Genomic DNA, 19667 nt, shown 5'->3' with positions numbered 1-19667 from the left:
CATATCGAGCACCATTTCTGGGCCTCTCTGCCCCATTGCACTTGGTCCTATACAATATGCAAGTTGCCATGGGAACTTGTAATTCAAACACAGAAAATTCTCACAGTCAAAAGCAGATCATGTAATGGTAAAAGAAACCAAAGGCCCGGGTCATTCTGTCAGCTGTACTCCATCTATAAAGGTGCCTCCTAACCTCCCGTGTTCTTACCTGTGTCACACAGTAGTCAGTTGCAGAGAAAGTGCTGCCTCGGTGCTATCTGATAATCACTGAGTATTTGTTTCCAACAACAGGTGGACTTGTGGGTGTTCCTTTTGCTTTGTTGTGTGAGGACAGAGGGAGCGACAATTCTGAATGGGTAATTCAGCAGCAGATGTGTGATCTATCACGCTAAATTCAGATGTCTCATTACCACATTCAAATCACCAGTGACTGCAATCTATGTTAGACTTCCATCACCTGACAGGCATTTTCTATCTTGACGGTATTCAAATACTAGCAGCAGTGACTGAAAAATTCAAGGGTACTAAATCAATAAGGCTAGAAAATATTCAACCAGCAAATCCCAAAGAAAATAAACTGACGTAGCACATGCATCTTAAAAACAGCAGTAGTTCCTGAATATGGTTAAATTGATAAGGTGGTGGTGATCTTCCACATGAGCAAAGTTAGAGAGAAAAATATTATACGTAGGTGGCCTACCCTCAACTACTGCAAATCTGATGGAGTCTGTAAGTACACTCAGCAAAGTATGATATCTCAGAGTCAAGCCAGCACTGTAGTTCAGAGAGGAAATCTGTCTACCACATTACCACACTTTGAAATGACCTTTAGAAGTAAACGTTTTATCTTCAGTCAGTTGTACTGTATAGGAGAGAAAGGAAATCTCAGAAGCACAATTCCAAATATGTTTCTATAACAAAAACCAATTGTGGTGAACAGCTGCCCCATAGCATGGAGAGAACTTAACCCAGTGATTACTAATGAGTTTTCCCCTCCTAATAATGTGTAGGAGAAAGTGAAGAACAGTATGTCAGTGACTAAACAGCTACAGTGAATCACCATGTTGGAGAAACTGTGGTTTTAACATCTTCTGTTCTTTACCACAATTTTCCTCACTTCATTGAGAAGGATGGAGTAGTTAAAGGAAAAAAAATGTAGGAGGCTATTGGAGACACTTAGGAAGCCTGGATTCTGACTCTTGGCAGTATGCAGATAAAAGAGGTGATATGAATCTCTCTGTTGCTCTCACTTGCTGTCACCCATTAGAAGGGGATCAGGAAGGGGATCAGGAGGAGCACAGTTGAAGAGCTGTGCTATTCTAGACTTTATAGCATCTGTGAAGAATGTCCCTAGGGATATTACGGCTTATCCCCTGAGAGGCACAGCTGAGGATATACTCCAGATTTGACTATTACAAGGCCAAAATGACAACACTTTGTCATTTTAGGTTTTTTGGGAATTGTCTTTTAGGTTTCATGAATGCATGGCTTTTGCTTATGCCACAAGTAGAGAAGTTGTCCAGAAGTGAGAGGTATGCATCTGTCCTGTCGACTTCTGATCTAGTTTCATGTTTCTGAAGTTACCAGATGGACTCCCAGAGTGCTTAAATTCACTCTGTAGACCTCAGACACTCCTCCGCAGTTGCTCATAAGAGAGACACTCAAGTCCCTTCATCATCTTCATGGCCCTTCACTGGACTGTCTCCAGTATGTCCCGCTCTCTCTTGTACTGGGAAGCTCAGGATTGGACCCACCACTCCAGGTGCAGCCTCATCAGTGCTGAGTAGAGTGGAATAATCACTTTCCTCAACCTGCTGGTGACACCGTGCCTACTGCAGCCCAGGACACCGTTTTTGCAGCCTAGGTCACCTTGCTGTCTTTGCTTGAAGGGCACACTGCTTGCTCTTGAAACATATCCCCGAATTTCAGGACCCCACATGCCCAAGCATGGCAAGTTGACAGCATTAGGCCAGTAAGCAGCATGGGTGGCACCTGGTATGTCCGAACAGGCTGTCTGTGGGCAACTGCAGTTGCAAGAGCATGGTTGTCGCAGGTGGTATGTCTGGGAACTCCCCAAACTGCTGAACACGTGTGATGTGGGCATAACCCGTACACTTGCACCATGCGAAGCAGACCACCAAATGTTATCAGGACCGTTTCATTTTAAACTTTCCAGGTGCAGAGACTCTGTGTGGTAGGATGGGAAGTTACTCTTTTTTATTGATAAAAGATTGTAGGTAAGGTAAAATCCTTCTATTTTGTGAAGGTTAAAAAAAAAAAAAAAGTCCATGAAGCACAGTCATTTTACACAAAAGCAAAAAATGAGTAACAAAGGAAAATAGACATCCTAATCAGGAGATGCACTTCACCTAATACTAAAGAGCATATCATGAAATCATTTAAAATAACTCCGGCATTTGATGAATTATTCATTAGTTGGTTGGTTATTTTCATAGGTCCCCTTAGAGCTTCAGTAGTGAGTCTTGGTTTGCTTCTAATATAGCCAAAATATCCAGTTGCTTATGGCAACAAATTGGAAGAAAGGGGGAGAGAAAGGTCGATAAAACACTACAGACATGGCTCTCCTTGGCTGCTCCCACCACGTAACAGACCAGTGTTTAGGGGACTCTCTGCATCACCACAAATCCCAGCTTTTTGGAGCTTTCTCCACCCTTGCTATCTTTCCAGCTTCTGTCTCCTTCCTCTGTTTTCCTGAACAGATGCAGTCATGAGCTTGTCTCGGGTACACAAAATTAATATTTGCCTACAATTCTGAGAGGCTTTGAGCCACCTTCAATGCCAAAGCATGAACATAGGCTCAGCTCCACAAATGGACTTCGGTGTTGCAATGTTTAACTGTTTCCTAGTTGACCCCCACAGCAAAGTCCAGAACTCAAAATCAGGCCTTTCAAACACCCAAATACTTTGGGCATTTCAGTGGCTGACATGAGTTCAAGAGCACCCTAGGCTACTAAGTGAGGAGCCATCTAAATTTGCCCATACATATCGAAATATTGAGGATTAGGAAGCCTTAACTCCCACAACTATACGGGGCTTCATCAGATCTTGCCCCTTGGATTAACCATCAAGTGAGACTGTCTAGGATGTGCAGGTGGCAGAGCTTAGATGGTAGACTAGCATAAAGTACACACTCCAGACCCCAAATCACTTCTATGGATTTTGTCACCTGCTCTATTTATTTATTTATTTATTTATTTATTTATTTATTTATTTTTCAATATGCTGTTAGAATATGAAAACCAAATCTATAGGTAGCATCTTAGTATTGGTGTCGCTAATGTCCATGGAAAGGAAAATTGTCTCTGTCCTCAACATATATTTATCTTAAGGCAGGCACTAGATGTTTTTTATTGTAGGTCTGACACTGGAAACTCACATTCAGGAGTTTCACCAAGCTACAGACAAAATCAGATAAAAACATGAAAGAGGGGTTGTTGTTCCAAGCAGCATCCCAACCCTGCTGCACGGTTTTATCCAGAAGTGGCAATGAGATGTGTTGAATTTCAACACAGCTCGAGGCAAGATACACCTCAGTGTTGTCAGGAAAAGTATTTTGGTATCAGAAATATATTCAAGGTTACATTTGGGTATTTTATGTCCCAGTTGTTTTAATTCATCAGCTTGGTAGGGAAGCAGCTCACCTGTGCTCTGTTAGAACAAAGCTGAGTGGCACCACGTGGAAACATATCTAGCATTAAGAGAGAATTCAGGTGAGTTTGAGAAATGTAGGATACAGCATATAGAAGCTTACTCTGGAGAAAATTTGTAGCTGGGATAGGCAAAACCCTGGAAGACTGCTGCAGTAATAGCAGCAGCAGCGTCTGATGTCTTTTGCTGGGCAATAAGAGTCAGCTGAAGGACTAGTCAAGACCTAGGAGGGAGAATTTCCCCTGAAAGGCACTGGCTAAACCTATCTCACTGCCTCCCTGAAGAGAGAGGTGGCTTGCTAATTCAGAAACCCCCCAGTTCACCACAGCTGTATAGTTCAAAAATCCTAGGTCTTACAAAAGCTGCTACTCAGTTACTTTATTAACAAATTGGTAGCAGCATCCTGTGGCTACAAACCAACTCAGAATATTTCATGGACAACGCGTTGCTCATAATCTGTGACTACTGATGGCCACTGACCTAGCAATATACAACATTTACATTTTTTTTTCACCATCCCTATGAGACACAAGAGACATTTGTTCAGTCTGTGTCCTGTGGCTGCTCCAGAAGAAATTTGGGAGCAAATGTGTCTTACCCTAGGTCAGGGGCATTCCAGTCTACCCCAAGCAACTAGGCATAGTCCAGGCTCGTTTACCCACCCAGTGGTATGTATTAATTACACCCCAGTGAGCTAGTGATATATAATACAGCACTCAGAGAACTGGCATCGTCCGATTACCCTGATGTATTCTGAGTATTAAACACTGCAGAAGTGGAAGTCTGAAATTTTCATGCAGTTGTAGGACTGCTCGCACCTTTACACACCCCATTGAAATATTCATTGCATTTAAAATTAGAAATGGATCTGGTGTTATAGGTAATAATAAACAACTTGCCACAAGCTTTTTGTGATCTTGTAAATTGGAAACAAAACTGATCCAATTTGAAACTTTATAGTAGTTTAGTATTTCCTCTATTTTCCTAATAAATATTAAAAAAACGTTATGCAGTGAACAAATGTGTTTAGACTTTGCTTCATACATGTCTTCTAGTACTACCTCATGACTATTTTTTTATTAGCTGCCCTTTATGCTAGGAACTTCAATCCTGCCTTCTTCAGCCCTGAATGAGATGCAAGGGTAAGCGAATAGATTCAAAATACACTTAACAAATGCACCCAAGGCACACCGTGAGATCACGCCTCCATTCGCTACGGCTGTTCCTGTAGCCTCTATCCTCTAACGATTAAAAAACAAAAACAAAACAAAACAACAAACAGACAAAAAACACAACAACAACAACAAAAAACAACTAACAATGGTTTGCATACAAAAAAAAAAGTCACAGTTGGCTCTTAATGATTATCACAAATTTATACATATTACATATTTTGCATTTTTGTGTCTATTTTTTTTCTAGCTCTTTCAGACCCTTCTCGAACTATCTATGTGAGTGTGAATTAGCAGTGACAGATTTATTGATAAAGACGGTGTCAACAGTGGTGCTTCAGGAGGTCTGACCACTTCTTAGCAGTTACCTCTGCACATCCAGTCTCCAAATCGATCCAATTTACTCCCATCAGCTGCTAAATTGTCTGCTCCTCTGTTAGCTTCTTACAGCTCCCCGTATCAGGGCGTCCGCTGGTCCCTGCGCTTCCAGGGAGGCTGCAGGTACAGCCAAGATGCTGTCCCCGATTCTGAACTGGGGGTGATGGGTACACAAATTGCTCTTCATCCCTTGACCATTTCAGCATGAGATTTCTGAAATGAAAATTTTCAGAATTTTCTGTTTGTTTCTGATAGTTCTTTTTTCCCAAAGCAGAAGGGACTCTCCCATATGATAGATATAAATATTTTCCAATAGAGTGAAGAGGCTACAGCCTTACTGCAACTCTCAGATCAGAGCACTTGTAAAAGATGAAAACTATTAGGCTTCTCCTACATATGTTTTGCCCTAGAATATTTTTCACTTTAAGACATCCTGAAATGAGATGGAAACCTTGAGAAAATCATCTGGAATAGTTTTTAAAGTTCAGGTCCAGAGAAGTAAACCTAAAAGTCTTGCTATCCCCAATCCTCAAACAAAAGGTGTGTCTATCACATGCTTTAGTATTCAGCTACCTACTTCCATTAGCATAGACCAAAGGACACTTTTATTTGGAAAGGTCCTCTTCCTGTCTTGGGACACTGAAGCCTGGAGACAAGCAGACCTTGGATGAGAGCAGTATTTTATGACAAACAGAAGGCTCCTGGGAGTAACAATGTGCTCAGGGATGGTACGTTGACTCTTCTGGGTAGGTGCTGTATTTCTCACATTTCTATGACAGCTGACAGAAAATCATTTCCAATATTAGGTTGCTCAGACCAGCAGTATCCCACTAACTCACAAATCGGATAAACGGATAGCGCTGATAAAGGTTCTCCATACCTTCTGGATGGTTAGCAGCAGATTAACAGCGTTGCTCAGGATGCACACCTACTGCTTGGAGAATTGCACTGACTTGAGAAGTGTCTCATGGACACAATATCTTCGCCATGAAGAAAACTGGAAATCAGGCTCTATTATAACGCTTCCATTTCTATGCAAATTTTTTTGGAGGTTTTTACAGTAATGTTTTACCCTTCAGAATTTTACAACTTTTACAACAACAACAACAAAAAAGCATGTACCAAATGTTCTAACAATTCCAGAGTAAATCGCTTGAAGACATTAGGAAAGCTTTAATCGCAAAGAAAATTTATGCATCTTATGCATCTAGGTCTAGGCTAGCAGGCAAATATGAATACATTTCATGGAAGTCAGGGGCTTAAGCACAGCAGAAACTCGGCATCAAACATGGCTTTAACTCTGCAATGTCAGACCACAAGGGCAATTAAGTAAATTAACACAAAACTTTATGAGCTCTTGTGCCAGTTCTTCCAGTCAGCCTAGGCGAGCAACCTTGACTTTGGCATTGCTTGATGTCAAAATGCTTAAGCTAGCATTTAAGTCAACCTTTATATTAAATGCATTTATATATGTACACACGCACGTGCATGCATGCACATGCACGCACACATTTATATGAGCACACTTTGCTCGTTTCAAGGAATAAAAGACCAATGCAGTTCTCATAAGGGAATCACCCCTCCTAACGTGGCTGTCACATTCTGCTTCCCTAGTTTTTGGATGTAGGATTATGAGGCGTTAAATTCGAGGTAGAGCTAGTGGCACGGGCCCAGAGAGGCAGATAGCTTCCTCAGGCTCACCCTCACCAACACCTAAAAATAACTTGACTGAAATGTCGTTAGGGTGTCACATTTTATGTTGGCCTCACAGCACGGCACAGAACTAACAGAGGAAGCAGGGGCTGGGTTCATAGAATGGGCTGAAGACGGGAAGAAGGAAACCAAGACACGCAGCATCTCATCTCCAGAGGCAGGGGATGCTGGGTGAAGGGCCCTGCCCTGGCCCTGTAGGTAAGGGCAACATGTGGGCAAGTCTCCTGCTGTGTTACTGTCTTTGCATGCAGATTTTCCTGTGGAAGAGTTTGAGATGTGGCTCTGGCCTCTCTGTTTACTGACAAAAAAACTTCCAACATAAACTTGTAGAGAACTCACCCCACCTGGACTAGCTTGTGGCATGTATGCCCCAGCTGGAGCTATGAGCCCTGGCACCAGAGTACTGGCTTCTACCCAGGGGGAGAAGTTTGGGAGCTAACGCTTCTGGGAGGGCACTTGAAAAAAACTTGTGAGGGCTGGGGACAAGACAGTCCTGAGGCAACACCATCAGGGCTTTTATAAATTCCCTACAAGTGCAAAATCGCCAAAAACCTTTAAAACCAATGCTTATAAAAGGAGCTCTTTGAAATAATTTCTTCCAGCTTTGATGCCCAACATCTCTTGCGGCAGGAGCAGGCAGCCCTTTGAGAATGGGAATCATCCCTCAGCAGTTCTCAAGCACCGTTTCCTACCTTCAGGATGTAAAACTGGCACAACCTTTCCTCAGCTGGGGTAATTTAGGAGTCTGTACCTCCAGTCACTTGAACTCCACAGTTACAAAAATAAACTGTACACAGGTATTTCCCTTGTAGCCGCCTATTGTCATCACACTTTCCTCCTCTGCATCTGTAAGCTTCCAAGGCGGAAGACTTAATGATCAAACAGACCAACTGACAATGTTTACTCCTAGAAGAAAAACACATCAATACATCAGGAAATACCTCAGTTACGTGATAAGAGATACCACGTGCCACATTGTGCAATTTAATCGTCTGTAGATACCAGAGGATTGCTGCTAAAAAGAACAAGATTCCTCGTATATTTTTAGCGTCAAACTGTCACCAGGCCTGGTGTCAGCTTATCACCTGGAGTTACATGAGAAACATAAAGAAAAAACGCTCCTCTAGTCTGAAAATGGCACTTGGCTGCTGCCTACTCTTCTACCCAAAGTTCCAGCTCCAAGTAGTCTGGAAATGAAGATATCAGACACGACACGAGTAAGGTTGGCACTGAACCCATTGCCTTACACTCAGCTCCAACAGGGGAACGGGAAAAGAATAATTGAGATGCTCTTACTTCCCCAACTTCGGAACAGTTAATAGTTAATTGTAACAATTACGTTTTAACTTTATTTTAATCTAAACCTGAGGTGGCACTGACAAGCTGAGGGAAACAGGCACATTTACACCTGACCGCACTACACAGCCAGCAGAGACGACACCTTTTCATCTGAATGGTGCGAGCAGCAATGCTATGAGCTGAGCACCCAGCTTGTAAGCTCTGTTATGAGCTGAGCACCACTACGATGCTGGGCGAGGTCTCTCCAGCCCATAGGGATCTCTGCACCTGCACCCACAACAGTCCCATGAAAGAAGGGATGCTCTTGTGCCAGCTGCCTGCTGGTGCTAGCGAAGTTATAAACTGTGTTTGTACTGAAGTCATAAACTGTCTTTTATACACAGTCATAAAAGTACTGTGTGGGTTTATCTCCTAAATTACTTCCAAAAATGCTTTTTCAACTCCGTCTGGAGTTGCTGAAGCAGTTCACCACCAGGTGGCAGATCCTCCAACCTTAAGAATTTCAAATGTTCAAGAGACCCAAGCAGCAGCACCAATTGAAACAAGAATTATCTGTTGCCCATATGTTTTAGAAAAGCAAACTGAGATTCTTCTTGTTTGACAATGTCCAAGGATGTGCTGGATGGATGCTACCATGCCACCTGCCCCAGGCTGCAGCCTATTGATAGCTTATGAGGTACAGTGTTGTAACGGGGCAGTTGTAACAAGTTTTAATCCTCATGTGAATTCTCATTGTTTAAGGAAAAAAATTTTAAAAAGGCTTTTTTGGTTCACTAGGGACATTCCTAAAGAATAAAAGAATAAATGTCTGATTGAATGCTTGCTAGTTGGACCTGTACTATTCTATAGGCTAAAACCTACGTGGGACATGTAGTTTCTTACCACGTCCAACCATGTTGGTCTAGGGCATTGCCATAAAGTTGGCCTTTCAGAGCGTTCATGGGTAGAATGAAGGGCAGAAAACAAAAACAGCACCAAGGCACGTCGAGAGTCCTTAACTAAAGTTACTCCACACTTCCTGCAAGAGAGCAAAGCTCCATGAGCAATTCCCACGTGGTAGGGCTTTTTTTGTAAGCTACTCATCCAATCTCAGTGCAATTTTGTACACTTGTACATGTGATACATTGCAAATGCTCTGCGACAGGAACCAGTTTATTTTTTTTTTCTCTATTTGTACTGGGTTTAGTATGTTTGCACTCTGACGAAGCACTCATTCAAATAATAAAAGGTCATTATCACAGTAAGTCCAGGTACTTTCCAGTTTCAGAAGCCTTGAGAAGAACATATTTCAGCTGGAACAAAGTGGGAGCTGAGGGAAAACCATTAGGTCAGTGGACTCTTAATGTGTGTATTAACTCCCAACAGCCGTAACCTTTCACAGGTCCTATGATATAAATGTACTTTGGATGATACAGCGTTAAGATTTAGAAAGTATTAACTTCACTCACTGTCCATTAGAAAATCCTGAAGGCTGATGCATTAATTGAAAACCTGTTCCTAATATTTTTGGAGTCCAACATATTTCCATTACATTTGTAAGCTTTGTCATTACAATCTTTTGCGTTTTTCCCTGTTAACACTTGCCATGAAAAAAAAACTAAAACAACTGCTTTTCTAGGTTAGAAAACTGCTGGGTTTTCTGGAACTGCTGACATCCAAATTACACTTTGTTCTGTATGTCTCAGAACCTTAATACTTGCCTCATTGTGCAACTGTAAAATACAAGCAATAAAAAAAAAAATCATATTTTCCCAAAGTATCTGCTTTGGTATGTTTTTGAAAAGTAAAAGAAGGCTTTAAGATTAGAAGACTTTAAGATTAGACAAGTGTGTGTACAATAGACATGCTAATCTCAACCCATAATCTGATCTGTGTTACTCTTCCAATTTCATTTAGCATGTGGCTCGGATGTGTTGGATATAGTGAGACATATTTCATAAGCTATGTATTCTGCAAAATCAAATTCAAACTAGTATATGGCTTGTGATAGCACAGTAACAAAAATGCTATTTTTAAGAAGATTTGCCAAATGCCTACATTGTCTTTGCTCAAATGTATTTGCTGTATTAGGACCACAAATTATCAAATCCTCAAACTATGTTTTGTGAACATAAAACCAACACAATTAAAGAAACAAATCACTGCAGTTTAATAGCAATAATCTCACTTTACAACATAATAAAGGTGGAAACTTTGCAAAGGAATCTGAAAAAGAGAATGTAATTAAAAATGACAGATTTAAGATAACAAAGCTAAAATTAAACAGCACAGTAATTCTAGTAGGCTGAAATTTTAACCATAATGTTTATTTGACACCGCATTCTGATTAGTAAGTGACACCGCATTACCAGAACTTACTGATATCTCATAAACGCTATTCCTTTAAAGCAGTATTTTGCAGCTCAGTGACCTTGCACAGATGGACAATAAGTAACCCACCCCCCAGATCCAGCTCACATGTGGTCAGTAGCAAAATTCCTAAACAGAACAGGAAGACCTGGAATGCACGTAACCACTAGAAGGTAACATACAGCTAAAATGGTGATTTCAATATTTAATGCACTCCACAAATACTATTTATTTCAAGACATATACCACTGCCAAACATGAATCAAAGCAAAACAGAGGCGGTGTAGCTTTGTGGATGGAGAGGACTGGGATCTAGGAAATTTGGATTCCGTTCCTGGGTTGAGCCCAGACTCCCAGGTAAGACATTCAGTAAAATGGGAATTACAACACTGGCCTTCTACAAAAACCTTGACATCTACTGAAAAAAAAAACAAACAAAACCAATGAATGTGATTTGGGGCTTATTATTAAAAATTAAATAGGAACTATATAACACTTTCTCTAATCACCTTAGAGACTATATAATAATTAACTTTATTAAGCGTGGCTGCTGCTAATGCTGCACAGAAATAATGAAACATGATAAACGGAATATTTATGAAGGACTTCACATGAGCAGAAGTCACATACTTTCTCTTCTTTGAACCCAATTCATGACAAAGTCAGAAGTATCCAGTAAATGTGGATACTCACAGAAGTCTCAGAATGAGCACTGGTCCCGCACAAAGCAGACATAGAAGGGTACGGTGATACTAGGATTTCATTTTGAAAGTCTTCAGTGATACTTAAGCAAACAGTTAAGTATTTACCAAGACAGGGAGGATGCTTTTCTAAAAAGGGGTCTACATTTCCGTATTCGCTTAAGTTGATGAGAACTGCTTAAGAAAGTTTGATTGTTAGCAAGTGATATAAATGTGAGTACGCACAGCAGAAGAGAAACCAAAGTATTTTGCTCATTAAATAATATAAAATAATGTGATGACCACCAATAGAGGAAAAAAAATCCACAAAGATTTTTTTTGCAGTTTATTTTCAATTATAATTTTTGGATAACCAAGCGGCTCTGTATGGAGAAAGCACAGAAGAATAATTCTGGCACTTTTGGATAGTACATTTTTTTTTCAAAATTTTTCTAGACACATTCAGTCCATTTGCTCAGTCTATAATTCATTTTATGAGCATGATTAGCTCATATGATTCCAGAGGAAACTAACAATATATACAGTCAATGAAACTATCTTCTTGGCTACTCTGGGCCCTTTAAAATGTCTTCTAAGTCTACCCTGGCTAAACAGAATCCACAATATACATGATAGCTACAGAATATGCTGTATTGAAATGAGAAATGCTCAGCACAGAATGGGACTCTTGGCATGCAGCTTAAAATAAAAGGTAGAAGTTCAGAAGTTTATAAAATCCCAAATGGGGTCAATTAAAAGGAGTTAGCAAAAGAAGGGACTGTTCATTGTTACTGTAAAAAAGGCACTTTGAGTAAATGGGACCAGAATTGGAGGAATCTTAGTCGACACAAAGTTCAGTTTGGTTTCATAAAAAGGCTTCAATGCTAAGGGATGCTACTCAAGTTTCCTGCAGTTTTACATTAAAATAAATTGCTGAGTAGTTTATAATAAAGGACATAAAATGTTTACAACCAACTTGTAAAATTAAGAAAAGCATAGTATAAGCAAAATATTACTAAAAGCAGCAATGCATAGCCTTTCATTGAGATAATGCACAATTTTGGACACCATGTGTCAAACTCTTGTCTTTAAGATACTTTCAGTAGCATTATCAACATAAAAATGGCCTACAAAACAAAAGCTTTACCAGCTCCCATTCATAAGGAGATTGAGGTCATAAACCAACCAAAACAATTTGTCAGTATTTTCAACATCCTGGATGACCAATATCAAGTATATGGAATAACAATCACACTCTTTGTTCAGCTATCTCACTGGAGGCAGCCGTTTAATCAGAGGAATGATTTTAATTATTTTTCTAACATTTACACAGTAATGCATTTAAGTTCTTTCAAATGTTGCTCACCACAGTTTGTTTTTCTCATTTCTCTCCACCAAAAAAAAAAAAGAAAAAGAAAAAGAAAAAAAAATCAAGCACTTCCACAGAAAGAATATTTGGCAATTTTATACTCCACTGAATTGTGGATTTTCACAATAGCTCACTTTAGATTGAAAGTCATTAGTGGTCTTTCCTCTCGTTTCTGCCAAGGACTCTTCTTATCTTCCCCTTGGTCGTCTTCCTCATCCTCCTCATCCTCCTCCTCATCTTGAACTGATGTTCCATGTTCAGGACTAGTTAATGGCTCTGGTTTGGTATCCACAGTTCTTGTCTCCTCCTGCAGGCTGGGCAGCTGCACACCACTCCTCTTACCAGTGCCTTCTAGTAGGCATCGTAGAGCATTGTCCTCAGGGCTACAGACCGCTGTTCCACACTCGCTGCCACTTTGGTCCATATCATCCAAATACACAAGTTGTGTGTAAGCTGTGCTATCTGAAGCCTTCCGCTCTCTCTGCTGGTGCTCTTGCACTGGCGGGTGACTCTGTGGTGCAGACAGATGATCTCCTCTTCCCTTCCGTGCAGATTTTGGTTCATTCATGTCAACGCCAGAGTCCAAACTGGCATCGTTACTCCCATTCCTACCAGCTCTTTGGAGATCAATGTACGAATGTCTAACGTGAGCATTTGAACGTCCATCTAGAGAAACAAACCAAGCTCGAGGATGAGGCAATGGCTTTCCACCTCCTAATTCCATCAAAGCCTTTTCCGTAAGAAGCTGTACTTCGCTATTCATTTGAGCCAGGGACGCATCATTAAGGGAGGCTGGAATGGAAATAGATTCAGACATGGAAGCGTTTTGTTGACTCCACTCGGTTGCACCTGCATCTTGCAAATGTTGCTGAGATATTGCTTGGGCTGTTAACTGTTGGGGTTGTAGCTGTTGTGGGGGGTGTGGAAAAAGCCGTGCGTGGGGGTTAGGAAGCTCAGCTTGAAGTCTTTCTATATCAATTGGCTGGTCGGCTGGGACAACCAGCGGCTGGCTAACGTAAGAGTGTTCTCCCGGTAATTTCATGTAGTGACCTGGGATCACCAATGCAGGCAAAACTTTTCTGTAAACACTGTCATTAACTTGGTCAACAGAATTGCAGCAGATTAACTGACCTGGTCGAGGGAAAGATGTAGGTCTTTCCAGGTGATCGACTGAACGAGACATCATACATTCAGTAGGTCTGCAGTCCAGCAGCTCTTTTTCAGGGGCTGAAGGTGTGGGGTATATTTGTTCCTGAATATTGTATTTACTTCCAGTAGCAATATGGTTCATAGATACTTGAATTTCTCTCTCTTGCTTATCAAATAAAGGCTGAGATAGCATAGCATTATAACTTCTCCTGTATTCCTCTTTGACAGGGGACTCGTAGCCTTCTGCTGTTTCTGTAGATTTTCTTGCCTTTAAAGGAAAACTGTCTGCTGATTTGTGGTAGTCTTTTCTTAGAGACCCGCTGGGAGTCAGGTCATCCAAGGAAATCCTGCTCTTGTCCTTCTCCTTGTCAGAGAGCAGTTCCTCTCGGGAGCTAAACTCCTGGGAAGTACTGAATGAGTGTTTGAGCATAGGTGTATGCATATCTGCTTCTCCACTAGGTGATACCATCTCCATGTGGACAGCACTCATTAATTCCTTTGCACCTGAGTTTTCAGTGTGTCCATTGCTAGCAACAGACAGCCCACCAGGAAATTCTGACTCACGGCGTGAAAATATTAAATTTATATGGGACATAGAAGTTGCTTGATCCTTCTTAGAAGTGTCCAGTGCTGTGGAAAGCTGCAGTTTCTTATGATGCTGACGTGGTCTTAAACATTTTCTTCTATAAAAGCCGGTAACAAAAGAAGTTACATATTTATGACTGTTGTACACAGAAACAAGAACAGCAAGTGTGTCTCAATGGGAGATTTTTAAGCAGTGATTAATGTTAGGGGAATCGAGCTTTTATTACATAACCCAACAATTAAAAGCTTATCTTAGCAGCAAAAATAAAATTAAAGAATAACTTATGTCAATTGGGAGATGTCTCAAGCACCAATTATAAACTGGAGCAAATGTCTGGAGGAGGCATATACAAAATCACACATTAATATACACTTGCTGATATAAGCTTAACATTCATTTTAATATAGGAGTGATTAAAAAAGGTCACTGGCAAGTGCAGAACAGATAGAATTACACAGATCTTGGACCAACGCCTATGTTTGATAGAAGGTTTTAGAAAACACAGGTGTGTGTGCTTCATTCAGCTACCATTCTACCAAAGGCAGGGACTATATATGCTGCATATGCTACCAGGAGCACATGAAATTGATCTATTTCTTTCATTTTCAAGTACTTGCTTTCTTCTTCTTTCATTCCAAGTACAAAAGTTTCAATGCAACAGCTTTCAATTTCATGAGCACAAAAAAGTTTACACTTCCAACATGACCTAAGTAACCAGGGTGGTGAATCTTACCTGCAATAATACAAAAGGAGACACAGCAAGACTAGAAGTATGAGAGCCATCCCTCCTAAAATTGCCAAAAGAAACATTGTGTGATAGCTGGTAATGTCGTGTGTTACAACGGGACCTGGAAGGCCAGAAAAGAGAATTTAGACTTGTAACAAACTGCAAACAATAAGAGGAACAGTACTTTAAACAGAGAGGGACATCTTCCCCGGTTATCAGGATGCTAAGTGAGCAACGCTGCCACTCAAAGCCCTGGTGCCTATTGGGCTGACCGCCTCTAAAGAAGGGAGCAAGTTGTGGAGAAAGCATGTGCTGGTTTTCATGTCTGCAAGTCCAAATAGATCATTCTGTGGAAAAGCAGTTAGTTTCAATGGGAGCATGCATCAGTGATTGCTGCCTTCCAGGTCCTGATGCTGACACAGTGCACTGAAGCTGTCATCACTGCAGAAAAGTTGTCACAGCATCTTCCAGCACTGTAATGCATGTAGCAGCTCTGTGGCGAACAACTTCTCTCTAAGGACATTTATGTTGCTTTGCACTAAACAGTACATACATTGCAATGCAGGATTCATTGGAAGATGTGTTGGTGCTCTTAAGTCTAGATCAAGCCAAGCCAAGTGGATCTTCAGTAGCTTTAAAAAGCAAACCACTAGTGAAACAGTGTTGTAACTCCAGGTTCCAATAATGCTTAGGAAATGGTCTAACATACAGAGAATGCACACATGTGGACAGCATCTGTGCACAATTTTGCATGTGTAACCCTGTTGGTTTCCAAAATCCTTATCATGATTTTGAAAAAAAGGCCCAAATTTCCCTCTGCAGGCAAGGAGGTACAGCATCAGCTGACAGAATAACATGCATGTACCGTGAAGGACAGCAAACTTGAGCAACATTAAGGTTCTAGGTCATGAGGTTTGAAAATCCTCATTTGCGGATCTTGAGTGGTCTGTAGAGCCACTGCTAGGAAAGCAAAGCTCACTTCTGTCCATTTATTAAGATAAGAAATTGAATAGATTCATTGAGGAGACAAAATAAGCAAAAAGACATTACCCTGATTAAAAATAACATCAAGTAGATTACATTTGGGAAATCTAAGTATTTATACATTCTATCTCACTATTACCTTTACATAACTGATTGATATTGTTGTTGATACATTAAGCAAAAAGAAAAATTATTTGATTTTTTCATGAAAATGTTGCTCCCATTACAATAAAGTTTTAGGAATTCTGATCTAGCTCTCAGAAAGAAGGAAATGTAGAATAAAAGCAGAAATTCTGCCATACGAGTTAAATTGCAAAGACAAACGTAGGCCTTCTCCTGTTAAGAGCTACAGGCTGCCTCCTAACTTAAGAATTACAGTCCCAATTTCATGGCTAGTGGAACTTCCCTACAGTCTGTGACATTCGGCTCAGAGTGGTTGTTTTTTCTTAAAGTACAATTATTTTGTAAAATTCCATTAAATTCAATATGATAGTTTATTTTGATCTGCGCCTTTACCTACACTCCAGTCAGCAGTGAATCAGATGAATATTCTAGCAGTTTAAGGTAATATACCTTAAATAAAAAGCTTACATAATGTATAATACAAAAAAAAAATATCTCTACATAGCATGAAATGACTTCATGGAATATACAAGTAGACTTTAAAAACAAAGTCCTCATGTCAGAGTTTGCTTTTTTTTTTGTTAGATATAGTTTATTTAGTTTGTACAGCCAAGGCAAGAATGTTTTAATTTCTACTGTATTTGGTTTTCATCCTCTCTAAGAATAGGAGATTTTTGCTTGTTTGATTGGCTCATTTATACAGAGGTATCTCTGATTTTTGTTGGCTGAAGAACTAATACTAAGACACCTGAGGCAGCCACAGATAGGAAAAAGGAAGAGCAGGCTGCAACGTTAATAATCTCCACGGGCACAGATGTAAACGTAACACCTAGTTCAGAGTGACGGCCTGAAGTTGTGCAAAGAGGCTTGCAGATGGCAACCAGTATGTCCATCTACCAAGGCCACTCTACTGATACACCTCCCGCAACTTTTACCCTAAGTTAATCATGGTGAAAATTAATCGGTCACCAAGATGATGCAAACCCTAAGCCACAGCAAAATGGGCATCTTCAGGGAAAAAAAAAGTCCAAAAAATGTTACGATCAATCAATTCATTAGTAAACGTCTGACCTGGGATAATGCTGGTCTTAGGTGAATCAATTAATTTGGGAGTTTCTGTAAAGAAACTTCATAAAACATATTTTTCTACCTCCTGGATACCAATACATTGACGTTACAACTCCCTTCATTTTCTAGCAATGGCTCTGCCAGGCAGTGGTGACAAATGCATCAAAGCAGGAACACTTTAAAAAGTGTCCCATTGAAATGGTTCAGAGATTAGCATACTCGAAACAACTTCTGAGCACAATTTTTGCCCCCCACAGTCCCCAAAAGATTTTAGCCCTTTACTTTCAGATTTCTGTTTTCTAATAATCCATTATTGATCAAGCTGTGGCATCTCAGATGAGGTCATTCTGAAAAATATAAACATTATATATGAATAAATAATTACTCAATGATGGATGTATCAATAAAATTCAATTCCATTTTACCTGGGATAGTAGGTGACATAGCTGCAACCCAGTAGCCCAGCTGAGGTGCAATATAAGTCCAAGTCAACTGATTTCCTTCTTGCTGTACAAGGCCCAAACTACTCTTCAGCCATGTCCCTGTAAATATAAAGGTTGCAGAAAGGCATTACAGATATATCCACACCTTCCTCTGCAAACAAGTGGAAAAGCAAACAGTAACCTATCAATGTGCTTTAGGTGTTGTATGCATTGCTGTGAAGTAGGAGATCATGCGTTTCTGTCAATAATATCTGAGGGCTCCCCCACGCAATCATCCCTGAGGCCTTTTCAGAAACTCTTTATAGAAAAGTCCTTAAAATTTAGTATAACTCAAAGTTTCAAAAAGGGGTTATAGAATATAATTATTGTCATATTAGATTCCACTTTTTTAAAAGAATGATATTCCTGGAGCTGATTATATGTAGACAGCCCCCTTAAAAACTCCATTTCAAGAGTCAGCACATCTCTCAGACCACATGCGTTCTCCACACCACCCTTCTATCTCTTGGCAGTGCAAGTGGTGTTCCCAGAAATGTCGTTTTTCCCATACAGAAAACAGGCTTAAAAATGTTATTTCCAGTAAGTGTAAAAGTAAGTTGTCCCATCACTTTCATTCAGCAATGTTAGTCATTCACAGTGTGTATACATTGGGGAATGCTGTTTGCTTGGTAACGGACGATGAGTTTTCTAAAACATATTTCTCAAAGGAAATACAATAAATTTTTTAGACTTAGGAAGTGACCATTTCAAAATAAGTAGCGCAGACAATATTAAAACCGTGTGTTTAAGTTAACAAACATCATTAATAGTCCAGAGTGATGATCTGTATTAGATGAGAGCCTTTCTAAGATAAGCTATGTTGCAAGAATTGGGCTACAACGCACCTTTACGACCACACCAGTTGTTAGTCTTTTTTTTGCAATTCATTAAGACCTCTAATTCTGGGGCTGTCAGAGAAAAAAAATCACCTTGATTTCTAATATATTAAATGTCCATTTTGGCTTGTAGACTGCTCCCATCTTTTCTGAAAGCAGCACAGGATTGCTACACCGTGCACTGCTGAGAGTTAAATAATCAGGTTGCCGGTAACAGACGGGTTACCTGCATGGGTCTGTGCAAAAAGATTCCCCAGCTGCAAGAAAACAGGAGCGAGTGGAGGGAAGGCAGGTCCAAGCAGCATTTCCTGAAGCTGCAGCCCTGGCTTGGCATCACCAGTGTGTACTGTACCAACTGCAGTAACGTAGCCTAAACAAGGAGGTTCTTTGCAGCCACTACCAATACAGCTTATCTGCATACAGAGAAGGAATAAGTCCCTTTGCATTTCCGTAGAGTACCTCTGTATTTCTATCTAAAACGAAGGCAGAACGCTGTGTTTACCTTACTTGGCTTCAAACGCTCACTTGAAAGCAAGTTGCACCTTGTACTTGTGAATCCCTTTCCTTTCAATAGCCTCCTACAGAGCATTCCTGGAAAGGTGCTTTTCATTAGGTGTCACTCAGGACTAAGCACGAGCATTTGTGGATGGAAGTCATCTGTACGTTTAGCAGTGAATGCAGAACACATGGAGGAGATGCTTTTTTATTTTTTATTTTAAATACCACTGAGATCCTGATGATTTCCTCCATGTTTCTTGGATTATCCACCTGTGCAGACCCTCTCTGTGTGAGAACGGCTTTTCTGAGTATTTATTTCCTCTCTACTATTGATTTTTCCTGTGTAAGTACACCCTTGAAGCCCACCATCCGACTAGTGGCTCTGTATTTGAAACCAAACTGACTTTGTGGCCAACAGGAGAAAGAAATTACTGACAATTTTTCTGTTCTCCAAGTATCATTTTCCATCTGTACACAGTAGCAATAATATATTATTTCACATAGGAAGTCAGGCAAGACGAGTCATTTTGATTCACAGTACCAGACAGACCAAAATCTGTGTGTGTAGACTTGATTACATGGCGT

The 19667-nt window shown here is 40.3% G+C and overlaps 1 protein-coding gene across 1 annotated transcript in view; it reads right to left on the bottom strand.

Annotated features, from left to right (window-relative positions):
* Positions 1-10356: 10356 nt before the first annotated feature.
* The window catches only part of FAM171A1 (family with sequence similarity 171 member A1), an 88796-nt gene continuing 79485 nt past the window's right edge, over positions 10357-19667 (bottom strand). Inside the window, exons 6-8 of the mRNA XM_035545507.2 lie at positions 17692-17808; positions 15098-15212; positions 10357-14461 (exon numbers count right to left, since the gene is read on the bottom strand). Of these exons, the coding sequence (XP_035401400.1) occupies positions 12760-14461; positions 15098-15212; positions 17692-17808 (1934 nt within the window). The 3' untranslated portion in view covers positions 10357-12759. The remainder of the gene's footprint in view (positions 14462-15097; positions 15213-17691; positions 17809-19667) is intronic.

The sequence above is a fragment of the Cygnus atratus genome, chromosome 2 (assembly GCF_013377495.2).
Source record: "Cygnus atratus isolate AKBS03 ecotype Queensland, Australia chromosome 2, CAtr_DNAZoo_HiC_assembly, whole genome shotgun sequence".
NCBI classification, from domain to species: domain Eukaryota; kingdom Metazoa; phylum Chordata; class Aves; order Anseriformes; family Anatidae; genus Cygnus; species Cygnus atratus.
The sequence above is the reverse complement of the archived record's forward strand: the minus strand, read 5'-3'. Positions and strand labels throughout refer to the sequence as shown.